At 33.6% G+C, this 12,616-nt stretch overlaps 1 protein-coding gene across 1 annotated transcript; it reads left to right on the forward strand.

Moving 5' to 3' along the window:
- Positions 1–12,369, forward strand: LOC145160519 (paired amphipathic helix protein Sin3-like 2). Its single transcript, XM_079079752.1, has 22 exons — positions 1–181; positions 288–363; positions 1,132–1,368; positions 1,446–1,629; positions 1,701–1,799; positions 1,872–2,033; positions 2,109–2,370; positions 2,494–2,630; positions 2,773–2,848; positions 2,929–2,958; positions 3,562–3,746; positions 3,822–3,976; positions 4,073–4,200; positions 4,304–4,558; positions 4,901–5,934; positions 6,034–6,134; positions 6,370–6,508; positions 6,588–6,740; positions 6,821–6,981; positions 7,075–7,186; positions 11,631–11,769; positions 11,861–12,369. Exons 2-22 carry the CDS (start codon positions 290–292, stop codon positions 11,866–11,868), a joined length of 3,831 nt encoding a protein of 1,276 aa, XP_078935878.1. The 5' UTR covers positions 1–181; positions 288–289; the 3' UTR covers positions 11,869–12,369.
- The last annotated feature ends 247 nt before the right edge of the window (positions 12,370–12,616 follow it).

Genomic DNA, 12,616 nt, shown 5'->3' on the forward strand with positions numbered 1-12,616 from the left:
CAAAAATTTCTTCACCTCTTTTCTGTTTCACCGCTTATTTCCTCTTCTCCAACCTCGTTTGGTTTTGCTACAAACAAGTAATCATTGTTTTCAAAACTTCGATCCAAAGGTGATTGAAGTTGTTTCATTTTGTTGGGTGCTTAGATCTGCCCCAATTTTTTCCCTGAGGGTTACTTCACAGGTTTGCCTTTTTCTCTCATTCATAATTTATCAAGTAGATTTACTGCAATTTGTCTCTGATTTACGTTTATCCTTAACAAAGCTTGTTATGCGGTCATTATCTGCAGGGATGAAACGATTACGAGATGATGGATATGGTAGCTCTCAATTTAAGAGGCCATTTGGTTCTTCCCGAGGGGAATCGTAAGTTCTTGTTTTCAAATTGCTTTAATTTTGTGGTTTTGGTGCTCATTCATGCTCTGATTACGAGTCCTTTTTATGTGTTGCGGTGATTTGATGTAAGGATAATCTTTTTTTTTTGTGTGTCTGTCTCAAGCAATTTTTTTTTTTCATAATTGTTTGTGACGTAGGATTTGCTTAAACTTTTATAGGGTTTAGTTTTGAAACTGCTGGATTTAGTCGATGTAACATGCTTTTTTGAAAAAGGAATTGTACGATTTAAATGAATTGGTGTTTAAAATCGCATCTACTATTGACCTTTTTATTAGGCTGTGTTCTTCATTTCTCCTTTTTTTTTTGTTTTTAATTTAATTTATGGGCGAAGTCTCTAATTCTCAACTCTGTCAGACCGTGTAGATTTTTGTTTCTAGCCTTTTAGGGTTTGGTGGTATGATATCGTTGTGGCAGAAATGTGGCTATCAGAACACCAAAATGAGAAAAAGGAAAAAGTCAATTGAAAATATCAATAAATTTAGTACTATTTATTCTTCAGTTGACTCTTTCAATGGGTGCATGAAATGAAATCTTTTTAAGTGAGTGGAATTAAAACCAAAAAGTTCCACAGGGTGTTACATCACATGACATGAAACAAACTGTGGGAAATTACACAAGATTTATTAGATGATCTTAGAACTGTTTGCACATGCCATTTAAATTTATCTTTGTTATTTATCATACTGTTAATCACAAATTTAAAATTTTATTTTTTACACTTTTCTTTTTATATTGAAGATATGGCCAACCACAAGTCCCGGGAGGAGGAGGAAGTGAAGGGGCAGGTGCTAGTGTAGGAGGAGGAGGAGGAGGAGGAGGTGCTGGGGGTGGAGGTGGGGGAGGTGCTAGCAGTGCACAGAAACTCACAACCAATGATGCATTGACTTATTTAAAGGAGGTCAAAGACATGTTTCAAGATCAGAGAGAGAAATATGACATGTTTCTTGATGTGATGAAAGATTTTAAAGCTCAAAGGTACGTAATTTTCTATTGAAAGTATATCATTCTACAACATTGACTCGGCCTAATTGAGAATTATTTCTCTGATGCAGAATTGATACTACTGGTGTCATAGCAAGGGTGAAAGAATTATTTAGAGGTCACAATAATTTAATTTTTGGATTTAACACCTTCTTGCCCAAGGGTTATGAAATTACTGTTATTGAGGAGGATGAGGTGCCACCAAAGAGAACCGTGGAGTTTGAAGAAGCTATAAGCTTTGTAAACAAAATAAAGGTAGACAGATCATCATCAGCGTTGCCATATTTTGAGTTTTTGAATATGACTATCCTACCCTTTGTGTGCAGAAACGTTTTCAAAATGATGATCATGTTTACAAATCATTTTTGGACATCTTGAACATGTATAGAAAAGAGCACAAGGGTATCAACGAAGTCTATCATGAGGTAAACTTTTCTATTTTTACTTTTTTAAATAAAATCATCCTACCCTTTGGTGACAGTTTGTAATTTATGCAGGTAGCCTCACTTTTTGATGATCATCCGGATCTTCTTGATGAATTCACAAGATTTTTACCGGATGCTTCTGCTGCTGCATCTGCACATCAAGCTTCGTTAGGGCGGCATGCATATGAACGGAGCTCAGGTGGGGTCCCACTCAGACTGGCACAGATGGATAAGGTAGTAACTTTTTAACATTTTCATATATATCTTTTCTTTCTTTTCAAAGGGGTTGATTTTGTTATTATTGATTAGCAACGAGGGAGGAGAGATAGGGTCAATGGTCCACATGCTGAAAGGGACACGAGTGTTGATTGTCCTGACATGGATGATAAATCAATGATGAAACTTCACAAGGAGCAGAGGAAGAAGGACAACAGGGAGAGGAGAAATAGTGATGATCCTGATCTTGATAACAACAGGGATAGGGACATCAAACGAAAATCTGCACGTAAAGTGGAAGATTTTGGAGTACATTCAGGTTCAGCTCCATATGATGATAAAGATGCCCTCAAAAGTGAGTAGTAGATGCTTTTTTCATATTGATTCAGTTTTTTTTTTTTTTTTTTTTTTTTTTTTTTTTTTTTTTTTTTTTTTCTTTTTCAAAGTTTTTTAACAGTTTGGTATTTGTTAATTATAGGTATGTATAGCCAAGAATTTACTTTCTGTGAGAATGTGAAGAGTAGATTACGCAATCCAGACGATTATCAAGCATTCTTGAAATGCCTTCATATATACAGTACAGAAATAATTACCAGGAAGGAATTACAGAGCTTGGTATATATTTTATACCCAGTTGTCTTTTTTTGGCATTACTTGAAAAAAATACAATGCTTCAGAAGAAGCCTTTTTTTGTTTTGTTCTTTGAATCAGACAGTGTATGCTGTTAAATTTGATGTCTTTGAATTTTCTTTATCAGGTTTCTGATTTACTTGGGAAGCATACAGATCTTATGGAAGGATTTGGTGCATTTTTGGAACGTTGTGAAAACATAGGTGGCTTTTAGATTACATATTTTTTGTTTTACTCTTTTGAGAACTCCTTTTGTATTGTTACTAATGTATTTTGTTTGCAGATGAGTTCCTTGCTGGTGTTATGGACAAAAGTATGTGTGACTACTTGTTTTTGTTCTGTTTGTATACACATTTTTTAACACACAAGTTTAAGGGAAAATTGCAGGAAATAGCAACATACTTTACTCTTTTTTACCAATATAGATATTGTACTTCATTTTTTTTCTTCCATAATAGCACTTTGCTTACATATTTTACCTATAATAGAAACATACATACATTCTTTTCCGATAATAACCCCATGTAACCTGAAACTTGTAAAATGTACTTTAAATTTTACCCCTAATAGCAAAGTGCTTACATTATTATACACATACTAGCAATGTAGCTAAATACAATTCCATACCATGTCAATATTAGCAACATGCAGCATGAAACTTGTTAACATTTTATAAATTTCAAGTTATATATTGCTAGTATCTGTAATGAAATGTAAATACATTGCTATTTATGGATAAAAATAAAGTACATTGCTAATATTTGTAGCAATAGTAAAGTACATTGCTATTTCCCACAATTTGCCCAAAAGTTAATTGATGGTGCACTGGTGTGAAATTCTGTTATCATTTCACATGCTGTTAGGTTGTTAAATCATGTCTCTGAGCTCTATTCTTGTTTGCCTTGTAATTTAACAGAAGCTTTATGGAATGTTTCTAAGTCAACAAGGACAGATGAGAAAGAAAGGGAACATAGGCGTGACATTGATGCTAATAAAGAAAAAGACAGGTACAAAGAGAAGTATTGGGGGAAGTCTATTCAAGAGCTTGACCTTTCTAATTGTCAGCGTTGTACTCCTAGCTACAGACTTCTTCCTGATGATGTAAGTCTGATAAATATTTTTCTTTTTTCCTTTTCATGGTTTGACAGTTTATATTTGGTATTTTGTGTTTTATAGTATCCGATTCCATCAGTAAGCCAAAGATCAGAGCTTGGTACTCAAGTACTGAATGATCTATGGGTGTCTGTGACTTCTGGTAGTGAGGATTACTCATTTAAACATATGCGTAGAAACCAATATGAAGAAAGCCTGTTTAGATGCGAAGACGATAGGTACAAATACAATACAATATTTTCCCTAAAACAAATAGAAACAAATATATATACACATCAAATGATGAAGTAACTTGTTTTCAATGATGCTTATAGGTTTGAGCTGGACATGTTGTTGGAGTCTGTGAGTTCAACTATTAAACGTGCTGAAGAATTGCTTAATGGAATTAACGACCGTTCGATTGGTTCAGATGCACCCATCCGTATGGAAGACCACTTCACAGGTGATTATTTGACATATTATATATAAGCAACATGCATTTTGGTTTGTATTTTGGTCTTAATTCTCGTATTATTTGTTATTTCTTTTTATTATGATACTTGTAGTTCTGAATTTACGATGCATTGAACGTCTGTATGGTGATCATGGTCTTGATGTGATGGACACACTGCGTAAAAACCTTCCTGTTGCATTGCCTGTTGTATTGATTCGCATGAAACAGAAACAAGAGGAGTGGACAAAGTGTCGTTCAGATTTTAACAAAGTTTGGGCTGACATTTATTCAAAGAACCATTACAAATCACTTGACCACCGCAGCTTCTATTTCAAGCAACAAGATTCAAAGAATTTGAACCCCAAATGTAAGTCAATCTTCATTACTGTTGCTTCTTTTCAAATAGAGAAATTTAAAAAGAATTGGTCGTAAAAACTTTCACTTGCATTTAATGGTTCTAATGTAAGGTTTCTGTAACGTTTTTGGTCCCTGTTCCAAGTAAATGACTATTTTTCGGACAAAAATTGCAAAAATCAGCTGAACTTGGACCAAAAATGGTCATTTGACTTGAAACAGGGACAAAGGGCAGTACAAGAATCTCAAACTAGGACCAAAACTGCAAAATTCAGCTAATACTTAGGGACCAAAAATGCAATTTACCCTTTTTCATATTACAAACTAAAAGCCTTTTTATTTTCTTGATGACCAGGCTTAGTGGCTGAGATTAAAGAAATAAAGGAAAAGAGCCAGAAAGACGATGATGTCCTTCTTAGTATTGCAGCTGGAAATCGACACTCTATTGTCCCGAATCTTGAGTTTGAGTTTAATGACAAGGATATTCATGAAGATTTATTTAAACTTATTAAATATTCATGCGAAGAGATTTGCACAACCAAGGAACAATTAAACAAAGTATTGAAACTTTGGACCACATTCTTGGAGCCAATGCTTGGTGTTCCTTCTCGCCCTGACAATGTTGAAGATGTTGAGACATCTGCCAAAAATGAAGGTACAGCTGGCGAGAGCGATGGGAGTCCAGGTGCTGATAGTGGCACAGGTAACCTTAACATCAAGCAAGGAAAACAAACTTCCAATGGCGATGATGTAATTTCGCCAAAAAGAGTAGATTCAAGTAAGAACACCTTGGTCAATGGAGTTGCTTTGACCAAAGAAGATGGACTGAGAGTAGAGAAAGAGGTGAAGAATGTTGGTGAAAAAGATATCCAAGGACGCGATCCAACTCTTTCAAAACCAAATAACGTTCATGAAGATGGTCAAACAAAGTCAAACATCGATGAAGCAGTGGCAAATGGAAGTTTTACTAAAGCACCCAATGTTCTGAAATATGATGAACCTTCTAAATTTGAGAAAGAAGAGGGAGAGTTATCACCGAATGGTGAGTTTGATGATGCTGACTTTGCTGTATATGATGAGGACAGTGAGAATGTTCCGGAAGGTGGTGATGTGTCAGGTAGTGAGTCTGCTGCTGATGAATGTTCAAGGGAAGAGAATGAAGAAGATGGAGATCATGATGATGTTGATGGGAAAGCAGAAAGTGAAGGAGAGGCTGAAGGGATAGAGGATGAAAACGGGACTTCATCATTGCAATCTTCAGAACATTATTTGGTCACTGCAAAACCATTGGCAAAACGTGTGGCTTCTCCATTGCATAATGGTGGGAAAAAAGATTATAATGTCTTTTATGGAAATGAGAACTTTTATGTACTTTTCAGGCTCCATCAAGTAAGCATACAGATACAGTTTTCTTATTTACCATTTTATCCTTGCCTTTGACCTTCTGAATCTGTCAAGTGATTTGTTTTCTGTGTTTTATGTTTTCAGGTTTTATATGATAGATTATTGTCAGCTAAACTTAATTCGATATCTGCTGAAACAAAGTGGAGAGCTACTAAGGACACACCCTCACCTGATTTGTACTCCAGGTAATTCAGTTCTTCATCTTAGGTTGTGTTTGATATGCTGTAATTGAAGAGGGAATGGAATGGAGCATTATAATAATGGAATGTAAATATGTAATGATCCATTTGATTACCTTACCCGTAACCCATTCCATTATGTTGCTCATTCCATTCCTTTGTGATTCCATTCCATTGTGTACAATACCCTTAATCTCGTGACAAGGATATATCCTCACTAGTCTATAATTCTACTTTTCAGATTCATGAGTGCTCTATACAGTCTGCTCGATGGAACATCTGACAATGCAAAATTTGAAGATGATTGCCGGGCGATTATTGGAAATCAATCTTATGTGTTATTTACATTGGGGAAGCTAATTTACAAGCTTGTTAAACAGGCATGCACCCACTTTTTGTCTTACACATATTAATCATTGCTATCACACTAAGTTTCTAATTGGTCCTTTTTGGATTCAGCTTCAAAATGTTGCAGGTGATGAAGTGGACATGAAACTTCTTCAGTTATACGAGTATGAAAGAGCTCGGAAGCCTGAGAAATTTCTTGATTCTGTATACTTTGAAAATGCACATGTCCTCCTTCATGAGGAGAACATATACAGATTTCAATGTGTAAGTTTGCATTTCCCCCATTTTTTTGGCATATCTATAAGAACTCTGATTTATTTATTTTTTTCCTTATGTTTTTGCAGTCATCTGGCCCATCTTGTTTAACCATTCAGCTGATGGATGTTGGGAATGAAAAGACTGAAGTGGTTGCGGTTTCTGTGGATCCTAATTTTTCAGCTTATCTTCACAATGATTTTCTTTCTGTTGTGCCTGGAAAAAAGGAATCTGGTATTATGTTGCAGAGGTAATAACTAATAAATATTAATATCTCTTATGACATTGAGTAAATGAGTATATATTTATGTTAATATTTAATTTGTTTCCTAATTACGTGCAGAAATAAACGGCAATTCTCAGGCATGGATGAATCTTCTGCTATGTCAGCTGCCATGGAAGGCGTACATGTGGTGAATGGTTTGGAGTATAAGATGTCTTGCAGCTCATCAAAGGTAATTATTATCTTCCTTGTTATTGTCGTATGCGATTTATTTTGCATATGATTAAACTGCACATGTGCACCTCTATAAAAACGTCTTCTATCTATTTGTTGTTGCAGAGTTGAGAATGTGTCACCAATCCCATCTTGAACACCTCAAATAAATGATACTTATTCTGGACACAAAAACGAGAATTTTTCTCTAGTGTGGTTCCAAAAATATTATATGATCTAATAAAGCCACTGCTCTTTCGGTGGTGAAATGAACAATTTCTATCTAGTTCCATTGTTGCCTTGTTCTTAAACCCTGTTTTTCTTTTGGGATAATTTGAAAATTAGATCTTTGGCGATCTAAAAACCATATTTCCTTTCATTGTTGCTTCAAAACCTCTTGTCTAGAAAGATCATAATAATGCCTTTTGACTTGATTATTGTCATAGTTTGATTGCGTGTCAAATCCCATGTCAAGAGTGGAATTCTATAGAATAAATATTTCACCTTTTTAGCAACGATAAGGTTTGTCTCTACAAGGAATGACATGTTATCAAGAGATTAGTCTTGAATTGATTACTTAACTACAAGAAGTAGTAAGTTACTTTAAGCAATGAACCGGAAAACTTTAAGATGACTGCTTGAAATAATATGAAAATGAGGATTTCTCTCTTGTTTTGTGCTATCGAGAAGATATGTAAGTCAGTCTTTCTATGCTATAGCAACTTGTGTATAGTTGTGATTTTAATCATGACCAAAAACAAAATATATACTATTAGTGAAATACAATGTTGCAAAAATCGCTACTTCGTAGACTAGCAACTAGTCAGTCTAGGCGTTCAATGGGGGCTAGTTGGATTACCTAAGTTGTAAAGCAATTAGTTTTAGGGAAGTCGAATATGACCAATATCTTATCAGAAAAAGTAAATAACAAGCTCAAAATAAAATATGTTCAAGTGTTAGAACAACCGCTTCAAGTCTTTATCACCATAATAAGTTTTCAACATGTTCAAATAGTAGGTTGCCCTAGAAACTTTTGTCGTTGAACGGTTGAAAGGTCCTCATTGAATAGTTTGACACTAGCGAGGTACCTACTTACTAATGGTTCTCTTAGTCTATGAAGGAAAAAATGCCTTTCTAATAGAAAGTTTCTTCATGCTACATTTCCAATTTCGGAAGATACTTGCCAAATGCAAGTGCTTCTCATTCATGCTGGTGGATAAAAACACAAATATCTAGCAAAAGTATAGAATACGCAAATTAGAGCGAGAATGAAGAAGAAAGAAAAAAACTCTTCTTCCCTTTGGAAACTACAAATTCTATAAACCATTATTAAAGTGGCCTTGTCCATATTCTTCCATGATATGGACTTCATCTTATTCATATTCAACTTCATCCACTTTCTCTCCACTATCGGTCTCGAGTTCTTCCTCAAAATGTTTCTATATGAGGTCTTAGAGTTCAACGGCTCCTACAACTTCACTAATTTCCTAAGTGGGGATTAAGCGCTTAGGTGCCAATTAGTACGCCACTTAGTTCCTAGTTGGAAACTTTACAACATTAGTGAAATGATCAATAAACCAACGGGCAATATGCATAAAAGCCATTATATTTTGGTCATTTTGCGGCTTAACAATTTTAAATCAAACTTTTCGATAAGGCCACCCAAGTTTGACAACATTTTCTATTGTGACCACTTTAACATGCTATATAGGCGGTCAAATGATCGACCTAGAAAGTTTTGTCAAGGTTGGGTGGCTTTATTGGGATGTTTTGACCACTCAACTTTGACAACTCTTTCCACTAAAGCCAATTAATTTTGATTTTTCTTTCTATTTTAACCACTTTAACTTACTAAAGAAGGTCTTAGTGGTTGACATAGAAAAAATCGTCGATCTTGGGTTGTGTTTATGGAAAGTTTTGATTAATAGTGGTTAAACTTCAAAAATGACAAAAATATAGTGACTTTTATCATTTTATGTATATTGCCCTAAAAAGTATTTTAGATACCGGAAACACAAACAAAAGACGAGTCAACTCATAAGTTAATTAAGCTCAAAGTAATTTGGCGTCTATGGTATTGTTCTTGATTATCATTCAAATTTATTTCGGAAAAGGAGAACTAAATACGTACAACATATGCTTCATTATCATTTGTCCCCAAAAGTAACCTTGAAGCTTAGCCTCTCATTTTCCCTTGCCTCGTGGTGTGGAGTTGTTTGCCACATCTTCTTTATGATCATTGAAAAATCGAATATACGTTTACACTATGAAAGGAAAGGGGAATAGTAGTAAGGTTGCTTTTGATAACTCACTATCAATGCTTTAGCTCTAAATTTGTAGAAGATTTAGTAGGCTAGTCTATTTTTTGTGCTAATCTTCACCTAATAAGGAGAATGCCTCAAATTTCCATCTAAAGACACATCCGGATCAATCTTATGATGGATAAGTGTTGATTAGATTCTCCTTTTAAAGCCATGTGAATGTGGTGCTATATCACAAGTGGTGGTTCATTGTCTTCGTTGGACCATCGACACTTTCTTTTCTAATTTTTGGAATTTTATAATTAGTTATTTATCTAATGTGATTACAAAAACTATACTATTAGAATAATAGTAATAAGCTTTGTTTATAATAAAACAATTTAGGAGGTTTGTAATCATTTGAATACATTTTGAGTGACATTTGACTAGTTGCATTTTTGGGTAAGCATCTTCTTTTATCCGTTTGACCCATTGGAGATGATACATAATCTAGAATGACCTTTTTTTTTTTTTTTTTTTACGTAAATTGGTCAAAATTGCTACTAATAGTTTGATTCCAACCACCGTAAGTTTCAATAGGAGAATAAGATTGCATTCCTTTTTTTCGTTTTCGTACTTCAATCTCTTGCTTTTAAGTCCTTAATCTTAATCTACTTTCATGCTAATGCCATTTTATCTTTTGATATTAATAGAACTAAAGAATGAACCATCATATCCTATGAATATCGATATTTTAAAAGCTAAATCATACGGTGATCCCAAATAATTAAGAAACAAAGAAAGTATTATCTAAAAAATATTAACTTGTGGCGTCAAAATTACGTAAAAGTTTTAATGTGGCAATGATGATATAAATTGTCAATCAAATACTCATAAGATAACAATTTTGGACTTTAACAAAGAAAAATACATTAATTCATTGCAAATTCTTGTAAGATAGTTTAGATACAATCACAACTACTATAAATGTTCTCTCAACCTAGTTGGGACATTCTAAGTGATATAAATAAAAATTGTAGAATACTAAAATAGTGTGAAATAGAAGTGAACATCAATAGGTGAACCCACGTGGCCTGTGTGAGTACCGAGTAATTATGGGAATATGTGTATCACACGTATGAACTCTTAGGTTTTGCATTTAATAAAGCAAAATTTGGCTACATGTTATATATTTGTTGTTCAATAATAACATAATTAACCAAGGAAAACGACAAGGTATTTAAGATTCTACCAAATTGTTCCGGCTTCCCACATTTATGTTAGTTTCATTTGTTACAGCTTAAATAAAACCATCAAAACAGAAATACCTTTCTATTTTTGTGGCTTCTAATAAGTTTGGATTAATGAACTTTAAATATACCTTCACAAAAAAGTAAGGTAGCAAATCATGAATAGATTTTATGGAATTCTTCAGGTTCAGTATGATTCAGCTCATAAATATATGGTGATTTGCCATTAAAACTGCAAGTCAGGCAAATTCTTTATTTTCTAATGCGATTTGATTTACTATTTTCAGGAATTGGACTGTAGTATGTGATTTGTTGTGAATCATATGATTTTTTTTTTTTTTTTAAATCTTGATTTTTCATGTTATTAGTTCGGACATATATTGCGTCAAATAGCCATGTATTTTACCAAATTAGGCAACATACTTTATTTTTTACCCACCATAGCAACCTGCTTGCGTTTTTCTACCAACTTAGGCAATTTATAGCTTGTTTGATCGGTTATCGTTTAAACTTTTTTTTTTTTTTTTTTTTTACTTTTAAAAAGTTGCTGACATGGCATTTTCTTTTTGTTCCATTAACATGGTTTCCATATGCAGTTTAATATTAATTTTTATATATAACATTTTATTTTTAAATTATTATTTGCTTCGGACACCATCTTAATAAGTTAACATTTCCAGCCAAAAATCAAACCGAAACCAAATGTTTACACCATAGTTGAACATTGCTATTTTGGGTAAAAAATAGAGTATGTTCCTATTTTGGTAAAAATAGCAAAGTGTGTTCCTATATGGCACAATTTGCCCCGTTAGTTGACAGTAATTATTTTCCTCTGCTAATCCAGGATTCTCCCTTAAGTAATTCGTGTCCGTTAGCCAGATTTTGGTTTCAAACATTAAATGCGAATGAGTTTTAGAGTAAAATAATTATTTGATGAAGTTTATCTGATTTCTAATCAGTTGAGTGCTGGCAGATCTCCTATGTCCTCGATACAGAAGATTTCTTCTTCCGTGAAAGAAGAAAAAGAAAAAACGTCCCATCAACTTCTCGTCATGCCATTGCCCACACAAGACTACAACGCTTTCACAGATTCTTAGCATTAGCAACTTCAGGTACACATCTTCATTTATGTTAACCAAATGTCAAAAATACCCTTCATCCGCCAACCAATTTTAAAACATCAGTCTCTTTTCTTTGTTGTAGAATCTTGATGGTAAAAAGTAAAGCTGAAATGGGTTGGGGTAAGTAAGGTAAACTTAACAAGTGGCTTGTGAAGTTGATATAGTTACAAACTACAAACAATTGGATATGACTTAAAGTTATGAGCCATGAGTTTGTGTAAATAGGCTTGGAGATTTCATGAGGTCTGTCTCTCTCTCATCATCATCATCTAATTGCTTCTCTATTTTTGTTGTGCTGCTTGCTTGCTACACAAAGTAAGCTTTTTTTTTTTTTTGTAACATTTATGTCCCCAATAGAGGATTTTATTGTAGTTCTTTTTTTCCCCCTATGTAATGCAAGAATTATTATTTGGAGGCAGAGATTAAAAGAAGGGTTTTTGTTTTTTTTTTCCCTGAGAAATAGGAAGCTCTTCTGGTCTTTTGTACAGAGCTTACTTACTACCAACTGTTGATGTTGAATACATATTTATGTAATCTTACATTTATTTGGCTTTGGCCTCAACAATTGATTTACATATGCTATTCTCTCTCCATTTACACTTGCTTTACAATATTGTTACCTCTAAAGACTACTACTTTTGTAGGATGCCAAATATGACATTTGAAAACATTGATTTTAAATAAAATTTGACGAGAGTTTGATTATTAGTGAAATATTTAAAATGGTAATTGACTTACTCCATAACAAAAAAGTTGAAAGATATAAAGCAAAAAACTAAAATTGCTTATGATTTAGACTGATTATTAATCAAACAAAACTGAAAAAAAAAAGATATTT

This window comes from Lactuca virosa, chromosome 2 (genome assembly GCF_052849685.1).
Source record: "Lactuca virosa cultivar CGN04683 chromosome 2, Lactuca_virosa_CGN04683_v6, whole genome shotgun sequence".
NCBI classification, from domain to species: domain Eukaryota; kingdom Viridiplantae; phylum Streptophyta; class Magnoliopsida; order Asterales; family Asteraceae; genus Lactuca; species Lactuca virosa.